We start from the raw sequence: 24,535 nt of genomic DNA, 5'->3' as shown, positions 1-24,535 counted from the left end.
CTCCATACTGCTGGGGGAAGGAGAACAACTCTCCATACTGCTGGGGGAAGGAGAACAACTCTCCATACTGCTGGGGGAAGAGAAGAAAAACTCTCCATACTGCTGGGGGAAGAGAACAACTCTCCATACTGCTGGGGGAAGGAGAACACAGCGGCCACAACAGCACAATATATTACTTCCTGCTATAGACTGAGAGGAGCCTGATATGCCATGGATTCCTATACACCGACCCCGGGTGTGTCCCCATTTCTCAACCCACTATTTCCCATATGCTTTGGCAATACTAATGTATAATTTTATAATAGAGCTTTATTGATTGATTGATTGATTGATTGATATGAGATAGATGACAGATAAATATGAGATAGATTGATGTGAGATAGATAGATAGATAGATAGATAGATAGATAGATAAGAGATGATAGATAGATAGATAGATAGATAGATAGATATATAGATATAATATAGATAGATAGATAGATAGATAGATAGATAGATAGATAGATAGATAGATATGAGGTCAGATACTGTGTTTTGTGGTCTCATGATATTCTTCTAGTGATTTCTGGGGTCAGTTACTTAACTTATTGAAAAGAAACGGGGACAGGTGAGATTTTTCTGAGGGGGAGAGGGTTAGAAGTTTGGGGTTCACTTACTTTCCACACATGAGAGCTCTCCACAGTATTCTTGTCCCTTATTGTTATCCGGTTGGTTGGGGAGCCATGAGCGGTAGTTATACATGGAGCCGTCTGTCCACTTCCAGCGGCGGATCTGAAACATAATGTCAGTAATGTATAATGCCGTACCACCTGCCCTGTACTCACCCGCCGTGTCCCCGCCCTGTACTCACCCGCTGGGGCCCCGCCCCGTACTCACCCGCCGGGGCCCCACCTTATAATTACCTGCCGCACCCCGCCCCGTAATCACCCGCCACGTCCCTGCCCTGTAATCACCCGCCACGCCCCGACCCTGTAATCACCCGCCACGCCCCCGCCCTGTACTCACCCGCCGCGTCTCCACCTTGTAATCACCCACCACGTCCCTGCCCTGTAATCACCTGCCGCGTTCCCTCCCTATAATCACCTGACACACCCCTGCCCTGTAATGACCTGCCGTGTCATCGCCCTGTACTCACCCACCGCGCCCCCGGCCTGTAATCACCTGCCACACCCCCGCCCTGTAATTACCTGCCATGCCCCTGCCCTGTAATTACCCCCTGCATCCCTGCCCTGTAATCACCTGGTCGGGGTCGTGAAGTCCTGACCAGACCGGCTGGTTCTTCTGGTAGGCTGAAATGTGGGAGGCAATGATATTAGCTTCTGCAGAATCCAAGATGGATGCCAGATGAGCCCCGTGGCCATAGGATTGGCAGTCAAACTGTGGGAAGAAGACATTGGGAACACAGGTAAGTCTGCAGGAGCACCGACTGATGGTAGAGCAGCAGGACAGTCACCTGGACGGACCCTTAAAGGGGTCCTCTCACTTCAGTACATGGCTTTTATCATGCAGCTAAAGTGAGTACAAGGCCCTTCCTAGTGTGTTGTGATCCTCCATATTGCCTCCTCTGCTGGACTCATTTTTGATTCACTGACTGTAAAGACGTTAAAAAACAAAATAATAAATCTTTAATGAAAATCTAGTTAATAGAAAATAAAAGTGCAAAGGGCACCTCCCCCCGGGGCTCTACTATATATCGCGTCCCAGGTGTAGGAATGCCGAGTGGTGTAGTGTGGCCAAAATGTCTTTTTATGTGTCACAGTGCTCCTACCTAGATACAGCTGGACCCCAGGCTTTGGCTCCAAAACAGTAAATATGGGGAATAATTGAGGAATTGGAAAGAATAACTTGAGTCCAGACCTTGAGATGAAGCTCAATGGCAGCTTTACTTAAATAAACGTTTCTCCAAACAGTTTCAGGCTTTGTCCTGGTTCCAGCAGGCTTTAGCATTAAACTGGCAGGCAAACTCAACTCTGCTCTCTCCTTCTCTCACTCTGCTGTACTGACAAGCTGACTGGATAACTCTGCTCTCTCCTTCTCTCACTCTGCTGTACTGACAAGCTGACTGGATAACTCTGCTCTCTCCTTCTCTCACTCTGCTGTACTGACAAGCTGACTGGATAACTCTGCTCTCTCCTTCTCTCACTCTGCTGTACTGACAAGCTGACTGGATAACTCTGCTCTCTCCTTCTCTCACTCTGCTGTACTGACAAGCTGACTGGATAACTCTGCTCTCTCCTTCTCTCACTCTGCTGTACTGACAACCTGACTGGATAACTCTGCTCTCTCCTTCTCTCACTCTGCTGTACTGACTAGCTGACTGGATAACTCTGCTCTCTCCTTCTCTCAATCTGCTGTACTGACAAGCTGACTGGATAACTCTGCTCTCTCCTTCTCTCACTCTGCTGTACTGACAAGCTGAATGGATAACTCTGCTCTCTCCTTCTCTCACTCTGCTGTACTGACAAGCTGACTGGATAACTCTGCTCTCTCCTTCTCTCACTCTGCTGTACTGACAAGCTGACTGGATAACTCTGCTCTCTCCTTCTCTCGCTCTGCTGTACTGACAAGCTGACTGGATAACTCTGCTCTCTCCTTCTCTCGCTCTGCTGTACTGACAAGCTGACTGGATAACTCTGCTCTCTCCTTCTCTCACTCTGCTGTACTGACAAGCTGACTGGATAACTCTGCTCTCTCCTTCTCTCGCTCTGCTGTACTGACAAGCTGACTGGATAACTCTGCTCTCTCCTTCTCTCGCTCTGCTGTACTGACAAGCTGACTGGATAACTCTGCTCTCTCCTTCTCTCGCTCTGCTGTACTGACAAGCTGACTGGATAACTCTGCTCTCTCCTTCTCTTACTCTGCTGTACTGACAAGCTGACTGGATAACTCTGCTCTCTCCTTCTCTCACTCTGCTGTACTGACAAGCTGACTGGATAACTCTGCTCTCTCCTTCTCTCACTCTGCTGTGCTGACAAGCTGACTGGATAACTCTGCTCTCTCCTTCTCTTACTCTGCTGTACTGACAAGCTGACTGGATAACTCTGCTCTCTCCTTCTCTCACTCTGCTGTACTGACAAGCTGACTGGGTAACTCTGTTCTCTCCTTCTCTCACTCTGCTGTACTGACTAGCTGACTGGATAACTCTGCTCTCTCCTTCTCTCACTCTGCTGTACTGACGAGCTGACTGGATAACTCTGCTCTCTCCTTCTCTCACTCTGCTGTACTGACGAGCTGACTGGATAACTCTGCTCTCTCCTTCTCTTACTCTGCTGTACTGACAAGCTGACTGGATAACTCTGCTCTCTCCTTCTCTCACTCTGCTGTACTGACAAGCTGACTGGATAACTCTGCTCTCTCCTTCTCTCACTCTGCTGTACTGACAAGCTGACTGGATAACTCTGCTCTCTCCTTCTCTCACTCTGCTGTACTGACAAGCTGACTGGATAACTCTGCTCTCTCCTTCTCTCACTCTGCTGTACTGACAAGCTGACTGGATAACTCTGCTCTCTCCTTCTCTCACTCTGCTGTACTGACAAGCTGACTGGATAACTCTGCTCTCTCCTTCTCTCACTCTGCTGTACTGACAAGCTGACTGGATAACTCTGCTCTCTCCTTCTCTTACTCTGCTGTACTGACAAGCTGACTGGATAACTCTGCTCTCTCCTTCTCTTACTCTGCTGTACTGACAAGCTGACTGGATAACGCTGCTCTCTCCTTCTCTCACTCTGCTGTGCTGACAAGCTGACTGGATAACTCTGCTCTCTCCTTCTCTCACTCTGCTGTACTGACAAGCTGACTGGATAACTCTGCTCTCTCCTTCTCTCACTCTGCTGTACTGACAAGCTGACTGGATAACTCTGCTCTCTCCTTCTCTCACTCTGCTGTACTGACTAGCTGACTGGATAACTCTGCTCTCTCCTTCTCTCACTCTGCTGTACTGACAAGCTGACTGGATAACTCTGCTCTCTCCTTCTCTTACTCTGCTGTACTGACAAGCTGACTGGATAACTCTGCTCTCTCCTTCTCTTACTCTGCTGTACTGACAAGCTGACTGGATAACTCTGCTCTCTCCTTCTCTCACTCTGCTGTGCTGACAAGCTGACTGGATAACTCTGCTCTCTCCTTCTCTCACTCTGCTGTACTGACTAGCTGACTGGATAACTCTGCTCTCTCCTTCTCTCACTCTGCTGTACTGACGAGCTGACTGGATAACTCTGCTCTCTCCTTCTCTCACTCTGCTGTACTGACAAGCTGACTGGATAACTCTGCTCTCTCCTTCTCTCACTCTGCTGTACTGACAAGCTGACTGGATAACTCTGCTCTCTCCTTCTCTCACTCTGCTGTACTGACGAGCTGACTGGATAACTCTGCTCTCTCCTTCTCTCACTCTGCTGTACTGACAAGCTGACTGGATAACTCTGCTCTCTCCTTCTCTCGCTCTGCTGTACTGACAAGCTGACTGGATAACTCTGCTCTCTCCTTCTCTCACTCTGCTGTACTGACAAGCTGACTGGATAACTCTGCTCTCTCCTTCTCTCACTCTGCTGTACTGACAAGCTGACTGGATAACTCTGCTCTCTCCTTCTCTCACTCTGCTGTACTGACAAGCTGACTGGATAACTCTGCTCTCTCCTTCTCTCACTCTGCTGTACTGACAAGCTGACTGGATAACTCTGCTCTCTTCTTCTCTCACTCTGCTGTACTGACAAGCTGACTGGATAACTCTGCTCTCTCCTTCTCTCACTCTGCTGTACTGACAAGCTGACTGGATAACTCTGCTCTCTCCTTCTCTCACTCTGCTGTACTGACAAGCTGACTGGATAACTCTGCTCTCTCCTTCTCTCACTCTGCTGTACTGACAAGCTGACTGGATAACTCTGCTCTCTCCTTCTCTCACTCTGCTGTACTGACAAGCTGACTGGATAACTCTGCTCTCTCCTTCTCTCACTCTGCTGTACTGACAAGCTGACTGGATAACTCTGCTCTCTCCTTCTCTCACTCTGCTGTACTGACAAGCTGACTGGATAACTCTGCTCTCTCCTTCTCTTACTCTGCTGTACTGACAAGCTGACTGGATAACTCTGCTCTCTCCTTCTCTCACTCTGCTGTACTGACAAGCTGACTGGATAACTCTGCTCTCTCCTTCTCTCGCTCTGCTGTACTGACAAGCTGACTGGATAACTCTGCTCTCTCCTTCTCTCACTCTGCTGTGCTGACAAGCTGACTGGATAACTCTGCTCTCTCCTTCTCTCACTCTGCTGTGCTGACAAGCTGACTGGATAACTCTGCTCTCTCCTTCTCTCACTCTGCTGTACTGACTAGCTGACTGGATAACTCTGCTCTCTCCTTCTCTCACTCTGCTGTACTGACAAGCTGACTGGGTAACTCTGCTCTCTCCTTCTCTCACTCTGCTGTACTGACAAGCTGACTGGATAACTCTGCTCTCTCCTTCTCTCACTCTGCTGTACTGACAAGCTGACAGGATAACTCTGCTCTCTCCTTCTCTCGCTCTGCTGTACTGACAAGCTGACTGGATAACTCTGCTCTCTCCTTCTCTCACTCTGCTGTACTGACAAGCTGACTGGATAACTCTGCTCTCTCCTTCTCTCACTCTGCTGTACTGACAAGCTGACTGGATAACTCTGCTCTCTCCTTCCCTCACTCTGCTGTACTGACAAGCTGACTGGATAACTCTGTTCTCTCCTTCTCTCACTCTGCTGTACTGACAAGCTGACTGGATAACTCTGCTCTCTCCTTCTCTCACTCTGCTGTACTGACAAGCTGACTGGATAACTCTGCTCTCTCCTTCTCTCACTCTGCTGTACTGACAAGCTGACTGGGTAACTCTGCTCTCTCCTTCTCTCACTCTGCTGTACTGACAAGCTGACTGGATAACTCTGCTCTTTCCTTCTCTCACTCTGCTGTACTGACAAGCTGACTGGATAACTCTGCTCTCTCCTTCCCTCACTCTGCTGTACTGACAAGCTGACTGGGTAACTCTGCTCTCTCCTTCTCTCACTCTGCTGTACTGACAAGCTGACTGGATAACTCTGCTCTCTCCTTCTCTCACTCTGCTGTACTGACAAGCTGACTGGATAACTCTGCTCTCTCCTTCTCTCACTCTGCTGTACTGACAAGCTGACTGGATAACTCTGTTCTCTCCTTCTCTCACTCTGCTGTACTGACAAGCTGACTGGATAACTCTGCTCTCTCCTTCTCTCACTCTGCTGTACTGACAAGCTGACTGGGTAACTCTGCTCTCTCCTTCTCTCACTCTGCTGTACTGACAAGCTGACTGGATAACTCTGCTCTTTCCTTCTCTCACTCTGCTGTACTGACAAGCTGACTGGATAACTCTGCTCTCTCCTTCCCTCACTCTGCTGTACTGACAAGCTGACTGGATAACTCTGCTCTCTCCTTCTCTCACTCTGCTGTACTGACAAGCTGACTGGATAACTCTGCTCTCTCCTTCTCTCACTCTGCTGTACTGACAAGCTGACTGGATAACTCTGCTCTCTCCTTCTCTCACTCTGCTGTACTGACAAGCTGACTGGGTAACTCTGCTCTCTCCTTCCCTCACTCGGCTGTACTGACAAGCTGACTGGATAACTCTGCTCTCTCCTTCTCTCACTCTGCTGTACTGACAAGCTGACTGGATAACTCTGCTCTCTCCTTCTATTACTCTGCTGTACTGACAAGCTGACTGGATAACTCTGCTCTCTCCTTCTCTCACTCTGCTGTACTGACAAGCTGACTGGATAACTCTGCTCTCTCCTTCTCTCACTCTGCTGTATTGACAAGCTGACTGGATAACTCTGCTCTCTCCTTCTCTCACTCTGCTGTACTGACAAGCTGACTGGATAACTCTGCTCTCTCCTTCTCTCACTCTGCTGTACTGACAAGCTGACTGGATAACTCTGTTCTCTCCTTCTCTCACTCTGCTGTACTGACAAGCTGACTGGATAACTCTGCTCTCTCCTTCTCTCACTCTGCTGTACTGACGAGCTGACTGGATAACTCTGCTCTCTCCTTCTCTCACTCTGCTGTACTGACAAGCTGACTGGATAACTCTGCTCTCTCCTTCTCTCACTCTGCTGTACTGACGAGCTGACTGGATAACTCTGCTCTCTCCTTCTCTCACTTTGCTGTACTGACAAGCTGACTGGATAACTCTGCTCTCTCCTTCTCTCACTCTGCTGTACTGACGAGCTGACTGGATAACTCTGCTCTCTCCTTCTCTCACTCTGCTGTACTGACAAGCTGACTGGATAACTCTGTTCTCTCCTTCTCTCACTCTGCTGTGCTGACAAGCTGACTGGGTAACTCTGCTCTCTCCTTCTCTCACTCTGCTGTACTGACGAGCTGACTGGATAACGCTGCTCTCTCCTTCTCTCACTCTGCTGTACTGACAAGCTGACTGGATAACTCTGCTCTCTCCTTCTCTCACTCTGCTGTACTGACAAGCTGACTGGATAACTCTGTTCTCTCCTTCTCTCACTCTGCTGTACTGACAAGCTGACTGGATAACTCTGCTCTCTCCTTCTCTCACTCTGCTGTACTGACGAGCTGACTGGATAACGCTGCTCTCTCCTTCTCTCACTCTGCTGTACTGACAAGCTGACTGGATAACTCTGCTCTCTCCTTCTCTCACTCTGCTGTACTGACAAGCTGACTGGATAACTCTGCTCTCTCCTTCTCTCACTCTGCTGTACTGACGAGCTGACTGGATAACTCTGCTCTCTCCTTCTCTCACTCTGCTGTACTGACAAGCTGACTGGATAACTCTGCTCTCTCCTTCTCTCACTCTGCTGTACTGACAAGCTGACTGGATAACTCGGCTTCTTCTTTACGCTGCACTTCACTTTTTAGTCGGACTTACCTTCAGCCAAGGAATAGGTTAGAATCCTGGCAGCTCCAACATGGAGTCTCAACCAGCACAAACCAGAACTGCCCCACCCCCTCCTGGTAGCAAGCAGGACTGGCCCACTTCTGACCAAAGGGGGGAGAATGGAATGGTGAGATCCATTCTGTCTAATATAGCTCTGCCAGAAACACTGCCACCTGCTGGTGAACCAGGCACATTACATGTAATAAACAGTCACATAACATTATTACAGATGCACATTGTGGTGAACCTGGAACAGAACACATAGATGACATTGCGTTATCCCAATAAAGACCCTGTGCCGACAAGGAGGAAGAAAGCCTCAGATGGTTGCGGAGAAGCTTGCGATACGGACGTTCGTGTCTTGGAGGCTCGTCTCCCTCCTCCCCTGACTCCCCGACCCTGCCTATGGGCGGAGTAAGTCCCTGTCAATAGGCGGACAGTGGGCATACCAGCGCCGGACGCCGCACTACACGTGCTGTGTGTTCTCTTTGTGGCTGATTATTGCAGCTCTACTGGTGATACTTTACAGGTAGAAACGCGTGGAGTGTAGGAATTCTAGAGTGGAGCCGCCAGCGGAGTGATCCAAAAGGGCGCAAGGTAGTTCCTGACATGTCTAGAAGTAGCGCCAGGATACACAGCTCCATGGCGTTCCGCATACTAGGGTCCCAATAGATCAGACCCCATTAACCCTCTATTTATCTGAGGCTTTCTTCCTCCTTCTCGGCAAAGGGCATTTTTTTATTAACTAGATTTTCATTAAAGATTTTTTATTTTATTTTTTTCAACATCTTTACAGTCAGTAAATCATGTTCTCAACAAGTTAAAAGATGCATACCCTGCGACCGCTATCTTTTCCGTGACGGGGTTCATTTTTCCATCACATTATACGCTTGTTTTCATGGTTACGACCACCCTGCAATCCATCAGTGGTGGTCGTGCTTGCAGTCTATAGAAAAAGCATTGGCCCCTCTGGTGTCCAGGACCATAGGAGCGTACATAGACCGGCACTTTTTCCTATAATGTTCAAGCACGGCCACCAGTGATGGATTGCAGGGTGCTCGTAACCATGGAAACGATCAGTATATAATGTGATGGAAAAATGAATCCAGCACAGGAGGCAACATGGAGAATCCCAATCCATGAGTAAGCGCCTGGTATTAACACCCTCTACATGATAAATGCCGCTTGCTGAAGTGAGAGGACCCCTTTAATAGAGAGATGGATCTCACCGTCATCCCTAATAAACGGTCACCGTCTGTAGACATCTGAAGGGCTTGTCCATCACTGAGATATCAGTGACCAATGAGCCCAAGAGCTTCACTGGACAACCCAATGTCTGATGCATCAGGTTCGAACACGGAGAGGACAAAAGTTCTAAACTACAAGCAACTGAACCTCAAGAAGAGGAGGGTCAGGAGCCCAAGTGTGGGCGGAGCCTAGAGAGCGGCCGCCCTGCTTTATTGTAACTTCCTTCTGTTGCAGTACTGCAAAGGTTAATCTTCCGTGTGAGTGCAGCTGCCCTCCTATACAGTGGCATGCAAAAGTCTGGGCGCCCCTGATCAAAATTCCTTTTCAACTGATTATTTTGGTTTTGTAGAATTTTAGGGTGAAAAAAGGAAAGGAGTACCTTGCAAAAGTAAGTGAACCCAAGGAGATTTGAGCTCTCCGATAACTTTGACCAAGATCTCAGACCTGAAATAGCCTGTTGGGGTTAAAGGGGTCCTCTGACTTCAGCAAATGCTGTTTATCCTGTAGATGCGGGTAATACCAGACACCTCCTAATGTATTGGGATTCTCCATCTTGCCTCCTGCGCTGGATTCATTTTTCCATCACATTATACACTGCTCGTTTCCATGGTTACGACCACTCTGTAATCCAGCAGCTGTGGTCGTGCTTGCGCACTATAGGAAAATGTGCTGGCCTCTCGGGTGACTGGGACTGTGCGGGTGCACATAGGATTTTTCTGAAGTGTGCAAGTATGACCACCGCTGCTTGATTACAGAGTGGTCGTAACCATGGAAACAAGCAGTATATAATGTGATAGAATAAATGAATTCAGCCAGCAAAGGAAGCAATATGGAGAATCACAGTACATTAGGAAGTGCTTAGTATTAACTGCATCTACATGATAAATGCCATCTGCTGAAGTGAGAGGAACCCTTTAAGGATTGTTCACAATCATTTTTAAGAAGGGCCAGGTGATTTCACTATACCTTTGTCCTAAAAAAAACAGCAGCCATGGGCTCTTCTAAGCAACTGCCTAACACTCTGAAAATGAAAGTGGTTGAGGCACATAAAGCAGGAGAAGGCTAGAAGAAGATTGAAAAGTGTTTTAAGAAATGGCAGTTACCAGGAACAGTGGAGGTGAAGAGAAAGTCTGGCAGAAAAATGCCAGAGACGGGTGCTCTTAGGATTGCTAGAAAGGCCAATTGGAACCCTCACTTGACTGCAAAAGACCTTCAGGAAGATTTAGCAGACTCTGGAGTTGTGGTAACTTGTTCTACTGTTCAGCGACACCTGCACTAAAATGGCCTTCATGTAAGAGTCATCAGAAGAAAACATCCTTTGTGTCAGAAGTTTGCAAAAGAACATTTAAATTCCTATGGACCAATGTGGTTAAAATAGAAATCTTTTGCCACAATGAGCAAGGCTATGTTTGAAGAAAAAAGGGTCCAGAATTTCATGAAAATAACACCTCTCCAACCATTAAGCATTGAGGTGGATCAATCATTCTTTGGGGTTGTGTTCCATTTCATGGGTAGAGGTAAGAATGGATTCTGGAAGCAACCATAACACCAACTATAAAAAAGCTGAAGTTGAAAAGAGGATGGCTTCTAAGATAATGATTCTAAACACACCTCAAAATCCACATCAGACTACCTCAAAAGGGGGAAGCTGAAGGTTTTACCATGGCCCTCACAGCCCCCTTATCTGAACATCATTGGAAGTCTGTGGATAGACCTCAAAAGAGCAGAACCTGCAAGATGTCCTGGAATCTCCTAGAACTGGAAGACGTCTGCAAGGAAGAATAGAAGAAAATCCCTCAAACAAGAACTAAAAGACTCTTGGCATCTACAAAAAGCGTTTACAAACTATGATACCTGCCAAAGGGGGCGCTACTAGGTACTAACCATGCAAGTTGCCCAAACTTTTGGAGATTATTTTATCTTCAACTTGCTTACCTGATCACAGTAGTTTTGACCTAGGGTGTCCAAACTTGTGCATGCCACTATTGTAAAGCACCCCTTTAACTTCATGAAGTTATTTAGTGAAGTCTATACCTGGCCACATTTCTGCAGTATGAACTGTACATGCGTACTACCCTTTAGATGGGACTCGGAGGGGCCAGGAGAGTAGAAAACCCTTAGTTTTGGGACCCAGAGCTCAGTCAGCTCCATTGAAGACATCATCAGGGTAAGAGGTCTTGCTACCATCACCTCTCTTTGTATCATATGAGCGTTGGCCAAATGCCATGTTGGACACTGATCGATAGAGCCCGTCCATCTGTCTCATGACTCATTGAATGTCACTTTAGTTAATCTTTATTTTTGTATATATCTTTTATCATAGTTGAGTAAACTCTTCATAAACTTAAGTTGTGTTAAGTCTATTTTTTCACAAACTTCCGATACCACAATAATACAACTGTATCTGCTAGACTTAGTTCCACCCCTTGCCTGAGCATTAGGTTCCTAGTTTAACCAGTAAAAGTGGCGTAACTAGAAATGACTGGGCCCCACAGCAAATTTTTGGACAAGCCCCTCCCCCAGCAACTTTGCCACAACCATCTCTTCCCATACAACCCCCACTCCTGGTCAAGATCCTTCTCTGAGACCAGGCCAGGCAGCAGCTCCGTCTGTCTCCTGCATGTACACTATATACTGTGTGTCATGTAACTATATATAATGTCAATACTGTTGAGGGGGCCCTGAGAATAAAATCCTTTATCCCTCCTCCTGGGTTTGTCCCTTCTTAGTTCGGGCCCCGTAGCAGCTGCTTCTACTATTGTTGCGCCCCTGGTTCTGATTGTCTGCCTGCCCTCACCTTAGCCTGTCTACTGTATTTTTCCCTGTTTGCCCTGGCCTTGGATTAGTTTCATGGAATTGTATGAACTCTGCCTGTTTACCAACCACGAGTATTGCCTGACCCGTTGGCACTTTGCACCAGTGTCTCTGAACAAAGTGGGTCCGCTGCCAACTACATCTGGACTATTCCAAGAGGTAGCGACCTGGTGGCTCCCCTGGAGCGAAGGCCAGATACCTTTATAGGGGTTAATGGAGGAACCCCAGGATAAAGCACTTAACACAAGCCTAAAACCAAACCGGTTAGTTAGTACAGTGGGACCACAACCATGCAAATAGTAGTTTACACTGTAATCTATCATTCCATTCCCTTTATCCCAAACATTTCTGTTCCAAGGTTGTCATTATTATCCAGTATCATAATGCAAAGGAGCACAACTCCGAACAGGCAGATCTCTGGTGGAAACTGCGGAGTAATGCTCATTCTTACCTCGGCATCAGACCAGCTTAATGGATAACGGAAGTAGCCATAACAGTTAGCCTTGTAGTAGAACCAGCCATTGGGGCAGCTGGACCGGGCCTTGCTACCTAAAGGAGAAGACAGTGGTGTAAATAGAGTGAGCCCTCTGCACCCGCCTACGTCAAAGGGTCACCCTAACACAGTCCATAAAGTGAATTACCACCCAAGTGAAAATACAAGGCAGCAGCAACGTGGGGTAGACCTTTCTTCAACCCGTGGTGTGGTAAGGTCTCTGCTATGGCCTCATAACCATGCTCATTACTATGGGTGGATTGAAGCAGAAAAGAAGGACAGAGCAATCTTCTGGCCACTATATTGTTAGAACATTTCTGGGAGACATTTCCACCTCTGAACTCAGGTAAGAGCACCAGTACCAGTTGGAATCATCAGTCTTCTGGATGATTGCTTTATAAATACAATGAACAATACCACCAATGTTGGTGACACCACTGGAGGTGGAGTATTGGCATGACTAAATACAAAGGAGTAATAGTAGTGACAGAGGAGGAGGATTATTGTACCACCCCACAATGTCTAGAATGGTGGTCAAGCTCTCAGCTCAGATTCTGTAGCTGAAGGCACTGCGGAGGCTTCACTCCTAACCTGTCAATATCCCAGAGGTTGAACCCCAACATTCAGTGACTGATGCAGAACCTAAAATTGTACCTTCAGCAACCTGTGTGACTGCCAGGGAGCCCAGGAGAAGGATGATGGCACACCAGGTGACGGCCATAGTACCTGCAAATAAGCACATGACAAACATTGGATGGTTAATCTCACATTAGGAAACATATAACTCCAGCATGTCTTTAGCATTACTACATACAGATATATTCAGCCACCACAATAAGGAGTTTAGGAGATTACTGCATACAGATATATATATACAGCCAGCACTAGAGAGAGCTCAGAAGATTACTACATACAGATATATATATATACAGCCAGCACTAGAGAGAGCTCAGGAGATTACTACATACAGATAAATACAGCTACCACTAGAGGGAGCTCAGGAGAGTACTATATACAGATATATACAGCCACCACTAGAGGGAGCTCAGGAGAGTACTATATACAGATATATACAGCCACCACTAGAGGGAGCTCAGGAGATTACTACATACAGATATATACAGCCACCACTAGAGGGAGCTCAGGAGATTACTACATACAGATATATACAGCCAGCACTAGAGAGAGCTCAGAAGATTACTACATACAGATATATTCAGCCACCACTAGAGGGAGCTCAGGAGATTACTACATACAGATAAATACAGCTACCACTAGAGGGAGCTCAGGAGAGTACTATATACAGATATATACAGCCACCACTAGAGGGAGCTCAGGAGAGTACTATATACAGATATATACAGCCACCACTAGAGGGAGCTCAGGAGATTACTACATACAGATATATACAACCAGCACTAGAGAGAGCTCAGAAGATTACTACATACAGATATATACAGCCACCACTAGAGGGAGCTCAGGAGATTACTGCATACAGATATATACAGCCACCACTAGAGGGAGCTCAGGAGATTACTACATACAGATATATACAGCCACCACTAGAGAGAGCTCAGAAGATTACTACATACAGATATATACAGCCACCACTAGAGGGAGCTCAGAAGATTCCTACATACAGATATATACAGCCACCACTAGTGGGAGCTCAGGAGAGTACTATATACAGATATATACAGCCAGCACTAGAGAGAGCTCAGAAGATTACTACATACAGATATATACAGCCACCACTAGAGGGAGCTCAGGAGAGTACTATATACAGATATACACAGCCAGCACTAGAGAGAGCTCAGAAGATTACTACATACAGATATATACAGCCAGCACTAGAGGGAGCTCAGGAGAGTACTATATACAGATATATACAGCCACCACTAGAGGGAGCTCAGGAGATTACTGCATACAGATATATACAGTCACCACTAGAGGGAGCTCAGGAGATTACCACATACAGATATATACAGCCACCACTAGAGGGAGCTCAGGAGATTACTGCATACAGATATATACAGCCACCACTAGAGGGAGCTCAGGAGATTACTACATACAGATATATACAGCCACCACTAGAGGGAGCTCAGGAGATTACTACATACAGATATATACAGCCACCACTAGTGGGAGCTTAGGAGATTACTGCATACAGATATTTACAGCCACCACTAGAGGGAGCTCAGGAGAGTACTATATACAGATATATACAGCCACCACTAGAGGGAGCTCAGGAGATTACTACATACAGATATATACAGCCACCACTAGAGGGAGCTCAGGAGATTACTACATACAGATATATACAGTCACCACTAGAGGGAGCTCAGGAGATTACTACATACAGATATATACAGCCACCACTAGAGGGAGCTCAGGAGATTACTACATACAGATATATACAGCCACCACTAGAGGGAGCTCAGGAGATTACTACATACAGATATATACAGCCACCACTAGAGGGAGCTCAGGAGATTACTACATACAGATATATACAGTCACCACTAGAGGGAGCTCAGGAGGTTACTGCATACAGATATATACAGCCACCACTAGAGGGAGCTCAGGAGATTACTGCATACAGATATATACAGCCACCACTAGAGGGAGCTCAGGAGAGTACTATATACAGATATATACAGCCAGCACTAGGGGGAGCTCAGAAGATTCCTACATACAGATATATACAGCCACCACTAGTGGGAGCTCAGGAGAGTACTATATACAGATATATACAGCCAGCACTAGAGAGAGCTCAGAAGATTACTACATACAGATATATACAGCCACCACTAGACGGAGCTCAGGAGAGTACTATATACAGATATACACAGCCAGCACTAGAGAGAGCTCAGAAGATTACTACATACAGATATATACAGCCACCACTAGAGGGAGCTCAGGAGATTACTACATACAGATATATACAGCCAGCACTAGAGGGAGCTCAGGAGAGTACTATATACAGATATATACAGCCACCACTAGAGGGAGCTCAGGAGATTACTACATACAGATATATACAGCCACCACTAGTGGGAGCTTAAGAGATTACTGCATACAGATATATACAGCCACCACTAGAGGGAGCTCAGGAGAGTAGTATATACAGATACACTGCGTGCAGAATTATTAGGCAAATGAGTATTTTGACCACATCATCCTCTTTATGCATGTTGTCTTACTCCAAGCTGTATAGGCTCGAAAGCCTACTACCAATTAAGCATATTAGGTGATGTGCATCTCTGTAATGAGAAGGGGTGTGGTCTAATGACATCAACACCCTATATTAGGTGTGCAGAATTATTAGGCAACTTCCTTTCCTTTGGCAAAATGGGTCAAAAGAAGGACTTGACAGGCTCAGAAAAGTCAAAAATAGTGAGATATCTTGCAGAGGGATGCAGCACTCTTAAAATTACAAAGCTTCTGAAGCGTGATCATCGAACAATCAAGCGTTTCATTCAAAATAGTCAACAGGGTCGCAAGAAGCGTGTGGAAAAACCAAGGCGCAAAATAACTGCCCATGAACTGAGAAAAGTCAAGCGTGCAGCTGCCAAGATGCCACTTGCCACCAGTTTGGCCATATTTCAGAGCTGCAACATCACTGGAGTGCCCAAAAGCACAAGGTGTGCAATACTCAGAGACATGGCCAAGGTAAGAAAGGCTGAAAGACGACCACCACTGAACAAGACACACAAGCTGAAACGTCAAGACTGGGCCAAGAAATATCTCAAGACTGATTTTTCTAAGGTTTTATGGACTGATGAAATGAGAGTGAGTCTTGATGGGCCAGATGGATGGGCCCGTGGCTGGATTGGTAAAGGGCAGAGAGCTCCAGTCCGACTCAGGCGCCAGCAAGGTGGAGGTGGAGTACTGGTTTGGGCTGGTATCATCAAAGATGAGCTTGTGGGGCCTTTTCGGGTTGAGGATGGAGTCAAGCTCAACTCCCAGTCCTACTGCCAGTTTCTGGAAGACACCTTCTTCAAGCAGTGGTACAGGAAGAAGTCTGCATCCTTCAAGAAAAACATGATTTTCATGCAGGACAATGCTCCATCACACGCGTCCAAGTACTCCACAGCGTGGCTGGCAAGAAAGGGTATAAAAGAAGAAAATCTAATGACATGGCCTCCTTGTTCACCTGATCTGAACCCCATTGAGAACCTGTGGTCCATCATCAAATGTGAGATTTACAAGGAGGGAAAACAGTACACCTCTCTGAACAGTGTCTGGGAGGCTGTGGTTGCTGCTGCACGCAATGTTGATGGTGAACAGATCAAAACACTGACAGAATCCATGGATGGCAGGCTTTTGAGTGTCCTTGCAAAGAAAGGTGGCTATATTGGTCACTGATTTGTTTTTGTTTTGTTTTTGAATGTCAGAAATGTATATTTGTGAATGTTGAGATGTTATATTGGTTTCACTGGTAAAAATAAATAATTGAAATGGGTATATATTTGTTTTTTGTTAAGTTGCCTAATAATTATGCACAGTAATAGTCACCTGCGCACACAGATATCCCCCTAAAATAGCTAAAACTAAAAACAAACTAAAAACTACTTCCAAAAATATTCAGCTTTGATATTAATGAGTTTTTTGGGTTCATTGAGAACATGGTTGTGGTTCAATAATAAAATTAATCCTCAAAAATACAACTTGCCTAATAATTCTGCACTCCCTGTATATTCAGCCACCACTATAAGGAGTTTAGATTACTACATACAGATATATACAGCCAGCACTAGAGAGAGCTCAGAAGATTACTACATAAAGATATATACAGCCACCACTATAAGGAGTTTAGATTACTACATACAGATATATACAGCCACCACTAGAGGGAGCTCAGGAGATTACTACATACAGATATATACAGCCACCACTAGAGGGAGCTCAGAATATTACTACATACAGATATACACAGCCACCACTAGAAGGAGCTCAGGAGATTACTACATACAGATATATTCAGCCACCACTAGAGGGAGCTCAGGAGATTACTACATACAGATATATTCAGCCACCACTAGAGGGAGCTTAGAAGATTACTACATACAGATATATACAGCCACCACTAGAGGGAGCTCAGGAGATTACTGCATACAGATATATACAGCCACCACTAGAGGGAGCTCAGGAGATTACTACATACAGATATATTCAGCCACCACTAGAGGGAGCTTAGAAGATTACTACATACAGATATATACAGCCACCACTAGAGGGAGCTCAGGAGATTACTACATACAGATATATTCAGCCACCACTAGAGGGAGCTCAGGAGAGTACTATATACAGATATATTCAGCCAGCACTAGAGAGAGCTCAGAAGATTACAACATACAGATATATACAGCCACCACTAGAAGGAGCTCAGGAGAGTACTATATACAGATATATTCAGCCACCACTATAAGGAGTTTAGATTACTACATACAGATATATACAGCCAGCACTAGAGAGAGCTCAGAAGATTACAAACATACAGATATATACATCCACCACTAGAGGGAGCTCAAGAGATTAGTACATACAGATATATACACCCACCACTAGAGGGAGCTCAGGAGATTACTACATACAGATATATTCAGCCACCACTATAAGGAGTTTAGGAGATTACTACATACAGATATATACAGCCACCACTAGAGGGAGCTCAGGAGATTACTACATACAGATATATACAGCCACCACTAGAGGGAGCTCAGGAGATTACTACATATAGATATATACAGCCGCCACTAGAGGGAGCTCAGGAGATAACTACATACAGATATATTCAGCCACCACTAGAGGGAGCTCAGGAGATTACTACATACAGATATATTCAGCCACCACTAGAGGGAGCTCAGGAGATTACTACATACAGATATATACAGCCACCACTAGAGGGAGCTCAGGAGATTACTACATACAGATATATACAGCCACCACTAGAGGGAGCTCAGGAGATTACTACATACAGATATATACAGCCACCACTAGAGGGAGCTCAGGAGATTACTACATACAGATATATACAGCCACCACTAGAGGGAGCTCAGGAGATTACTACATACAGATATATACAGCCACCACTAGAGGGAGCTCAGGAGATTACTACATACAGATATATACAGCCACCACTATAAGGAGTTTAGGAGATTACTGCATACAGATATATACAGCCACCACTAGAGGGAGCTCAGGAGATTACTACATACAGATATATTCAGCCAACACTAGAGAGAGCTCAGGAGATTACAACATACAGATATATACAGCCACCACTAGAGGGAGCTCAGGAGATTACTACATACAGATATATTCAGCCACCACTAGAGGGAGCTCAGGAGGTTACTGCATACAGATATATACAGCCACCACTAGAGGGAGCTCAGGAGATTACTACATACCGATATATATACAGTCACCACTAGAGGGAGCTCAGGAGATTACTACATACAGATATATACAGCCACCACTAGAGGGAGCTCAGGAGATTACTACATACAGATATATACAGCCACCACTAGAGGGAGCTCAGGATATTACTACATACAGATATATACAGACACCACTAGAGGGAGCTCAGGAGATTACTACATACAGATATATACAGCCACCACTAGAAGGAGCTCAGGAGATTACTACATACAGATATATTCAGCCACCACTAGAGGGAGCTCAGGAGATTACTACATACAGATATATACAGCCACCACTAGAGGGAGCTCAGGAGAGTGGTATATACAGATAGATTCAGCCACCACTAGAGGGAGATCAGAAGATTACTACATACAGATATATATATATAGCTACCACTAGAGGGAGCTCAGGAGATAAAAACATAGAGCTATATACAGCCACCACTAGAGGGAGCTCAGGAGATTACTACATACAGATATATACAGCCACCACTAGAGGGAGCTCAGGAGATTACTACATACAGATATATACAGCCACCACTATAAGGAGTTTAGGAGATTACTGCATACAGATATATACAGCCACCACTAGAGGGAGCTCAGGAGATTACTACATACAGATATATTCAGCCAACACTAGAGAGAGCTCAGGAGATTACAACATACAGATATATACAGCCACCACTAGAGGGAGCTCAGGAGATTACTACATACAGATATATTCAGCCACCACTAGAGGGAGCTCAGGAGGTTACTGCATACAGATATATACAGCCACCACTAGAGGGAGCTCAGGAGATTACTACATACCGATATATATACAGTCACCACTAGAGGGAGCTCAGGAGATTACTACATACAGATATATACAGCCACCACTAGAGGGAGCTCAGGAGATTACTACATACAGATATATACAGCCACCACTAGAGGGAGCTCAGGATATTACTACATACAGATATATACAGACACCACTAGAGGGAGCTCAGGAGATTACTACATACAGATATATACAGCCACCACTAGAAGGAGCTCAGGAGATTACTACATACAGATATATTCAGCCACCACTAGAGGGAGCTCAGGAGATTACTACATACAGATATATACAGCCACCACTAGAGGGAGCTCAGGAGAGTGGTATATACAGATAGATTCAGCCACCACTAGAGGGAGATCAGAAGATTACTACATACAGATATATATATATAGCTACCACTAGAGGGAGCTCAGGAGATAAAAACATAGAGCTATATACAGACACCACTAGAGGGAGCTCAGGAGACTACTACATACAGATAGGGTTGAGCGAACTTCTGTTTTAAGTTCGGTGTCTAAAGTTCTGCTTCCGGTTAGCGAAGAATCCCGATATGGATTCCGAATTCCGTTGTGGTCCGTGGTAGCGGAATCAATAATGGCCGATTATTGATTCCGCTACCACGGACCACAACGGAATTCGGAATCCATATCGGGATTCTTCGCTAACCGGAAGCCGAACTTTAGACGCCGAACTTAAAACAGAAGTTCGCTCAACACTACATACAGATATATTCAGCCACCACTAGAGGGAGCTCAGGAGATTACAACATACAGATATATTCAGCCACCACTAGAGGGAGCTCAGGAGATTACTACATACCGATATATATATATAGCTACCACTAGATGAAGCTCAGGAGATAAAAACATAGAGCTATATACAGACACCACTAGAGGGAGCTCAGGAGAGTACTATATATAGATATATTCAGCCACCAGTAGAGAGACCTCAGGAGATTACTACATACAGATATATACAGCCACCACTAGAGGGAGCTCAGGAGATTACTATATACAGATATATACAGCCACAACTAGAGGGAGCTCAGGGGATTACTACATACAGATATATACAGCCAACACTAGAGGGAGCTCAGGAGATTACTGCATACAGATATATACAGCCACCACTAGAGGGAGCTCAGGAGATTACTACATACAGATATATACAGCCACCACTAGAGGGAGCTCAGGAGATTACTACATACAGATATATACAGCCACCACTAGAGGGAGCTCAGGAGATTACTACATACAGATATATACAGCCACCACTAGAGGGAGCTCAGGAGATTACTATATACAGATATATACAGCCACAACTAGAGGGAGCTCAGGGGATTACTACATACAGATATATACAGCCAGCACTAGAGAGAGCTCAGGAGATTACTACATACAGATATATACAGCCACCACTAGAGGGAGCTCAGGAGATTACTACATACAGATATATACAGCCACCACTAGAGGGAGCTCAGGAGATTACTATATACAGATATATACAGCCACCACTAGAGGGAGCTCAGGGGATTACTACATACAGATATATACAGCCAGCACTAGAGGGAGCTCAGGAGAGTACTATATACAGATAGATTCAGCCACCACTAGAGGGAGCACAGGAGATTACTACATACAGATATATATATATATAGCTACCACTAGATGAAGCTCAGGAGATAAAAACAGAGATATATACAGACACCACTAGAGGGAGCTCAGGAGAGTACTATATACAGATATATACAGACACCACTAGAGGGAGCTCAGGAGACTACAACATACATATATATATATATACAGCCACCACTAGAGGGAGCTCAGGAGAGTACTATATACAGATATATACAGCCACCACTAGAGGGAGCTCAGGAGATTGCTACATACAGATATATACAGCCACCACTAGAGGGAGCTCAGGAGATTACTACATACAGATATATACAGCCACCACTAGAGGGAGCTCAGGAGAGTACTATATACAGATATATACAGCCACCACTAGAGAAAGCTCAGGAGATTACTGCATACAGATATATACAGCCACCACTAGAGGGAGCTCAGGAGATTATTACATACAGATATATACAGGGCCGTTATCAGGGGGGTAAAGCCGATTCCCCAGTAAGGGGCCCGGTCCCAGGGGGGGCCCGGCTGGTCCTGAGCCTTTTTTTTTTGTGTCAGTGTGTTAACTTTAAATCAGCGCTCATATCTTTACTATCTTACACTGACTCAGCTCCGGTAACAGGCAGTGCTGGCGGCGCTCACTCACTGACGTCACGCGCCTGCTCCTCCCACTAGGCGGCGCAAGCGCGTGACGTCAGTGAGTGAGCGTTGCCGCCCGCACTGCCTGTTACTGGAGGGAGCTGAATGTAAGGTAGTAAAGAGATGAGCGCTGATTTAAAGTTACTGTCTGCAGGATACGGATTACAGTTTATAAATGTATACTACTGTGAGCGGCGGGGAGGGGGATCTATGGATGGCGGCACTTTTATAGGAGGGGGATCCGTGGATGACACTGTTATGGGGGATCTATTGGATGGCACTGTTATGGGGGGGTCTGTGGATGACACTTATGGGGGGATCTGTGGATGACTCTTATGGGAGGGATGACACATAGCATAAGATGCTATATACGGTATGTGTCATCCACAGATCCCCCTCCATAACAGTGTCATCCATAGATCCCCCCCCATAAGTGTCATCCACAGATCCCCCCATAACAGTGCCATCCACAGATCCCCCATAACAGTCTCATTACACAGATCCCCCATAACAGTGTCATCCACAGATCCCCCATAACAGTGCCATCCACAGATCCCCCATAACAGTCTCATTACACAGATCCCCCATAACAGTGTCATCCACAGATCCCCCATAACAGTGCCATCCACAGATCCCCCATAACAGTGCCATCCACAGATCCCCCATAACAGTGCCATCCACAGATCCCCCATAACAGTCTCATTACACAGATCCCCCATAACAGTGTCATCCACAGATCCCCTATAACAGTGTCATCCACAGATCCCCCATAATAGTGTCATCCACAGAACACTGTTATGGAGGGGGATCTGTGGATGACACTGTTATGGAGGGGGATCTGTGGATGACACATATCATAAGATGCTATATACGGTATGTGTCACCGACAGATCCCCCATAACCGTGTCCTTCACAGATCCCCCTTCATAACAGTGCCATCCACAGATCCCCATAACAGTGTCATCCACAGATCCCCCATAACAGTGTGCCATCCACAGATCCCCCCCATAACAGTGTGCCATCCACAAATCCCCCTCCATAACAGTGTGCCATCCACAGATCCCCCATAACAGTGTGCCATCCACAGATCCCCCATAACAGTGTGTCATCCACAGATCTCCCATAACAGTATGCCATTCACAGATCCCCCATAACAGTGTGCCATCCACAGATCCCCCATAACAGTGTGCCATTCACAGATCCCCCATAACAGTGTGCCATCCACAGATCCCCCATAACAGTGTGCCATCCACAGATCCCCCATAACAGTGTGCCATTCACAGATCCCCCCCATAACAGTGTGCCATCCACAGATCCCCCATAACAGTGTGCCATCCACAGATCCCCCATAACAGTGTGCCATCCACAGATCCCCCATAACAGTGTGCCATCCACAGATCCCCCATAACAGTGTGCCATCCACAGATCCCCCATAACAGTGTGCCATTCACAGATCCCCCCCATAACAGTGTGCCATTCACAGATCCCCCCCATAACAGTGTGCCATCCACAGATCCCCCATAACAGTGTGCCATCCACAGATCCCCCATAACAGTGTGCCATCCACAGATCCCCCATAACAGTGTGCCATTCACAGATCCCCCCCATAACAGTGTGTCATCCACAGATCCCCCTTCATAACAGTGCCATCCACAGATCCCCATAACAGTGTCATCCACAGATCCCCCATAACAGTGTGCCATTCACAGATCCCCCATAACAGTGTGCCATCCACAGATCCCCCATAACAGTGTGCCATTCACAGATCCCCCCCATAACAGTGTGCCATCCACAGATCCCCCATAACAGTGTGCCATCCACAGATCCCCCATAACAGTGTGCCATCCACAGATCCCCCATAACAGTGTGCCATTCACAGATCCCCCCCATAACAGTGTGTCATCCACAGATCCCCCTTCATAACAGTGTGCCATTCACAGATCCCCCCCATAACAGTGTGCCATCCACAGATCCCCCATAACAGTGTGTCATCCACAGATCCCCCTTCATAACAGTGCCATCCACAGATCCCCATAACAGTGTCATCCACAGATCCCCCATAACAGTGTGCCATTCACAGATCCCCCATAACAGTGTGCCATCCACAGATCCCCCATAACAGTGTGCCATTCACAGATCCCCCATAACAGTGACTGGAGCAGACCTGCTGATAAACACACCTCGGCCACCACCAGTCAAGGTAAAACTTACAGTTGTCGATAATGTCATGTCGTGTAGGGGGCCATGTAATGTTTTCAGGCCAAAATGGCACAGGTGACCACCAAGAATATCTAGAATATCTAACATTAGCTGGTGGAGTAAAATGTAGCATGAAACAATCATTAAATAGGTGGCCGACAAAAAGGGGCGGATTAAAGGGTGTGGTCAATGGGCTGAGTCAAGGGGGCGGCAAAATTAGCTTTCATCTAGGGGGGGGGCAGGACTTGAGCTGTGTCAGGGGCCCCAAAATTTCTGATGGCAGCCCTGGATATATATATGTTGGCCTGTTTCAGGTATAGAAAATGGTGTAAAAGTAAGACATCTCGGAAGAGTCTTACATTCAGAACTGGCGCCGGATGC

The 24,535-nt window shown here is 46.1% G+C and overlaps 1 protein-coding gene across 1 annotated transcript in view; it reads right to left on the bottom strand.

Moving 5' to 3' along the window:
- Positions 1–648: 648 nt before the first annotated feature.
- The window catches only part of LOC121002668 (regenerating islet-derived protein 4-like), an 83,181-nt gene continuing 59,294 nt past the window's right edge, over positions 649–24,535 (bottom strand). Inside the window, exons 2-5 of the mRNA XM_040434102.1 lie at positions 13,098–13,169; positions 12,402–12,499; positions 1,240–1,377; positions 649–771 (exon numbers count right to left, since the gene is read on the bottom strand). Coding sequence (XP_040290036.1) covers positions 649–771; positions 1,240–1,377; positions 12,402–12,499; positions 13,098–13,164 — 426 coding nt within the window. The 5' untranslated portion in view covers positions 13,165–13,169. The remainder of the gene's footprint in view (positions 772–1,239; positions 1,378–12,401; positions 12,500–13,097; positions 13,170–24,535) is intronic.

The sequence above is a fragment of the Bufo bufo genome, chromosome 5 (assembly GCF_905171765.1).
Source record: "Bufo bufo chromosome 5, aBufBuf1.1, whole genome shotgun sequence".
Classification (NCBI taxonomy): domain Eukaryota; kingdom Metazoa; phylum Chordata; class Amphibia; order Anura; family Bufonidae; genus Bufo; species Bufo bufo.
This window is presented reverse-complemented; position numbering and strand designations above follow the sequence as displayed.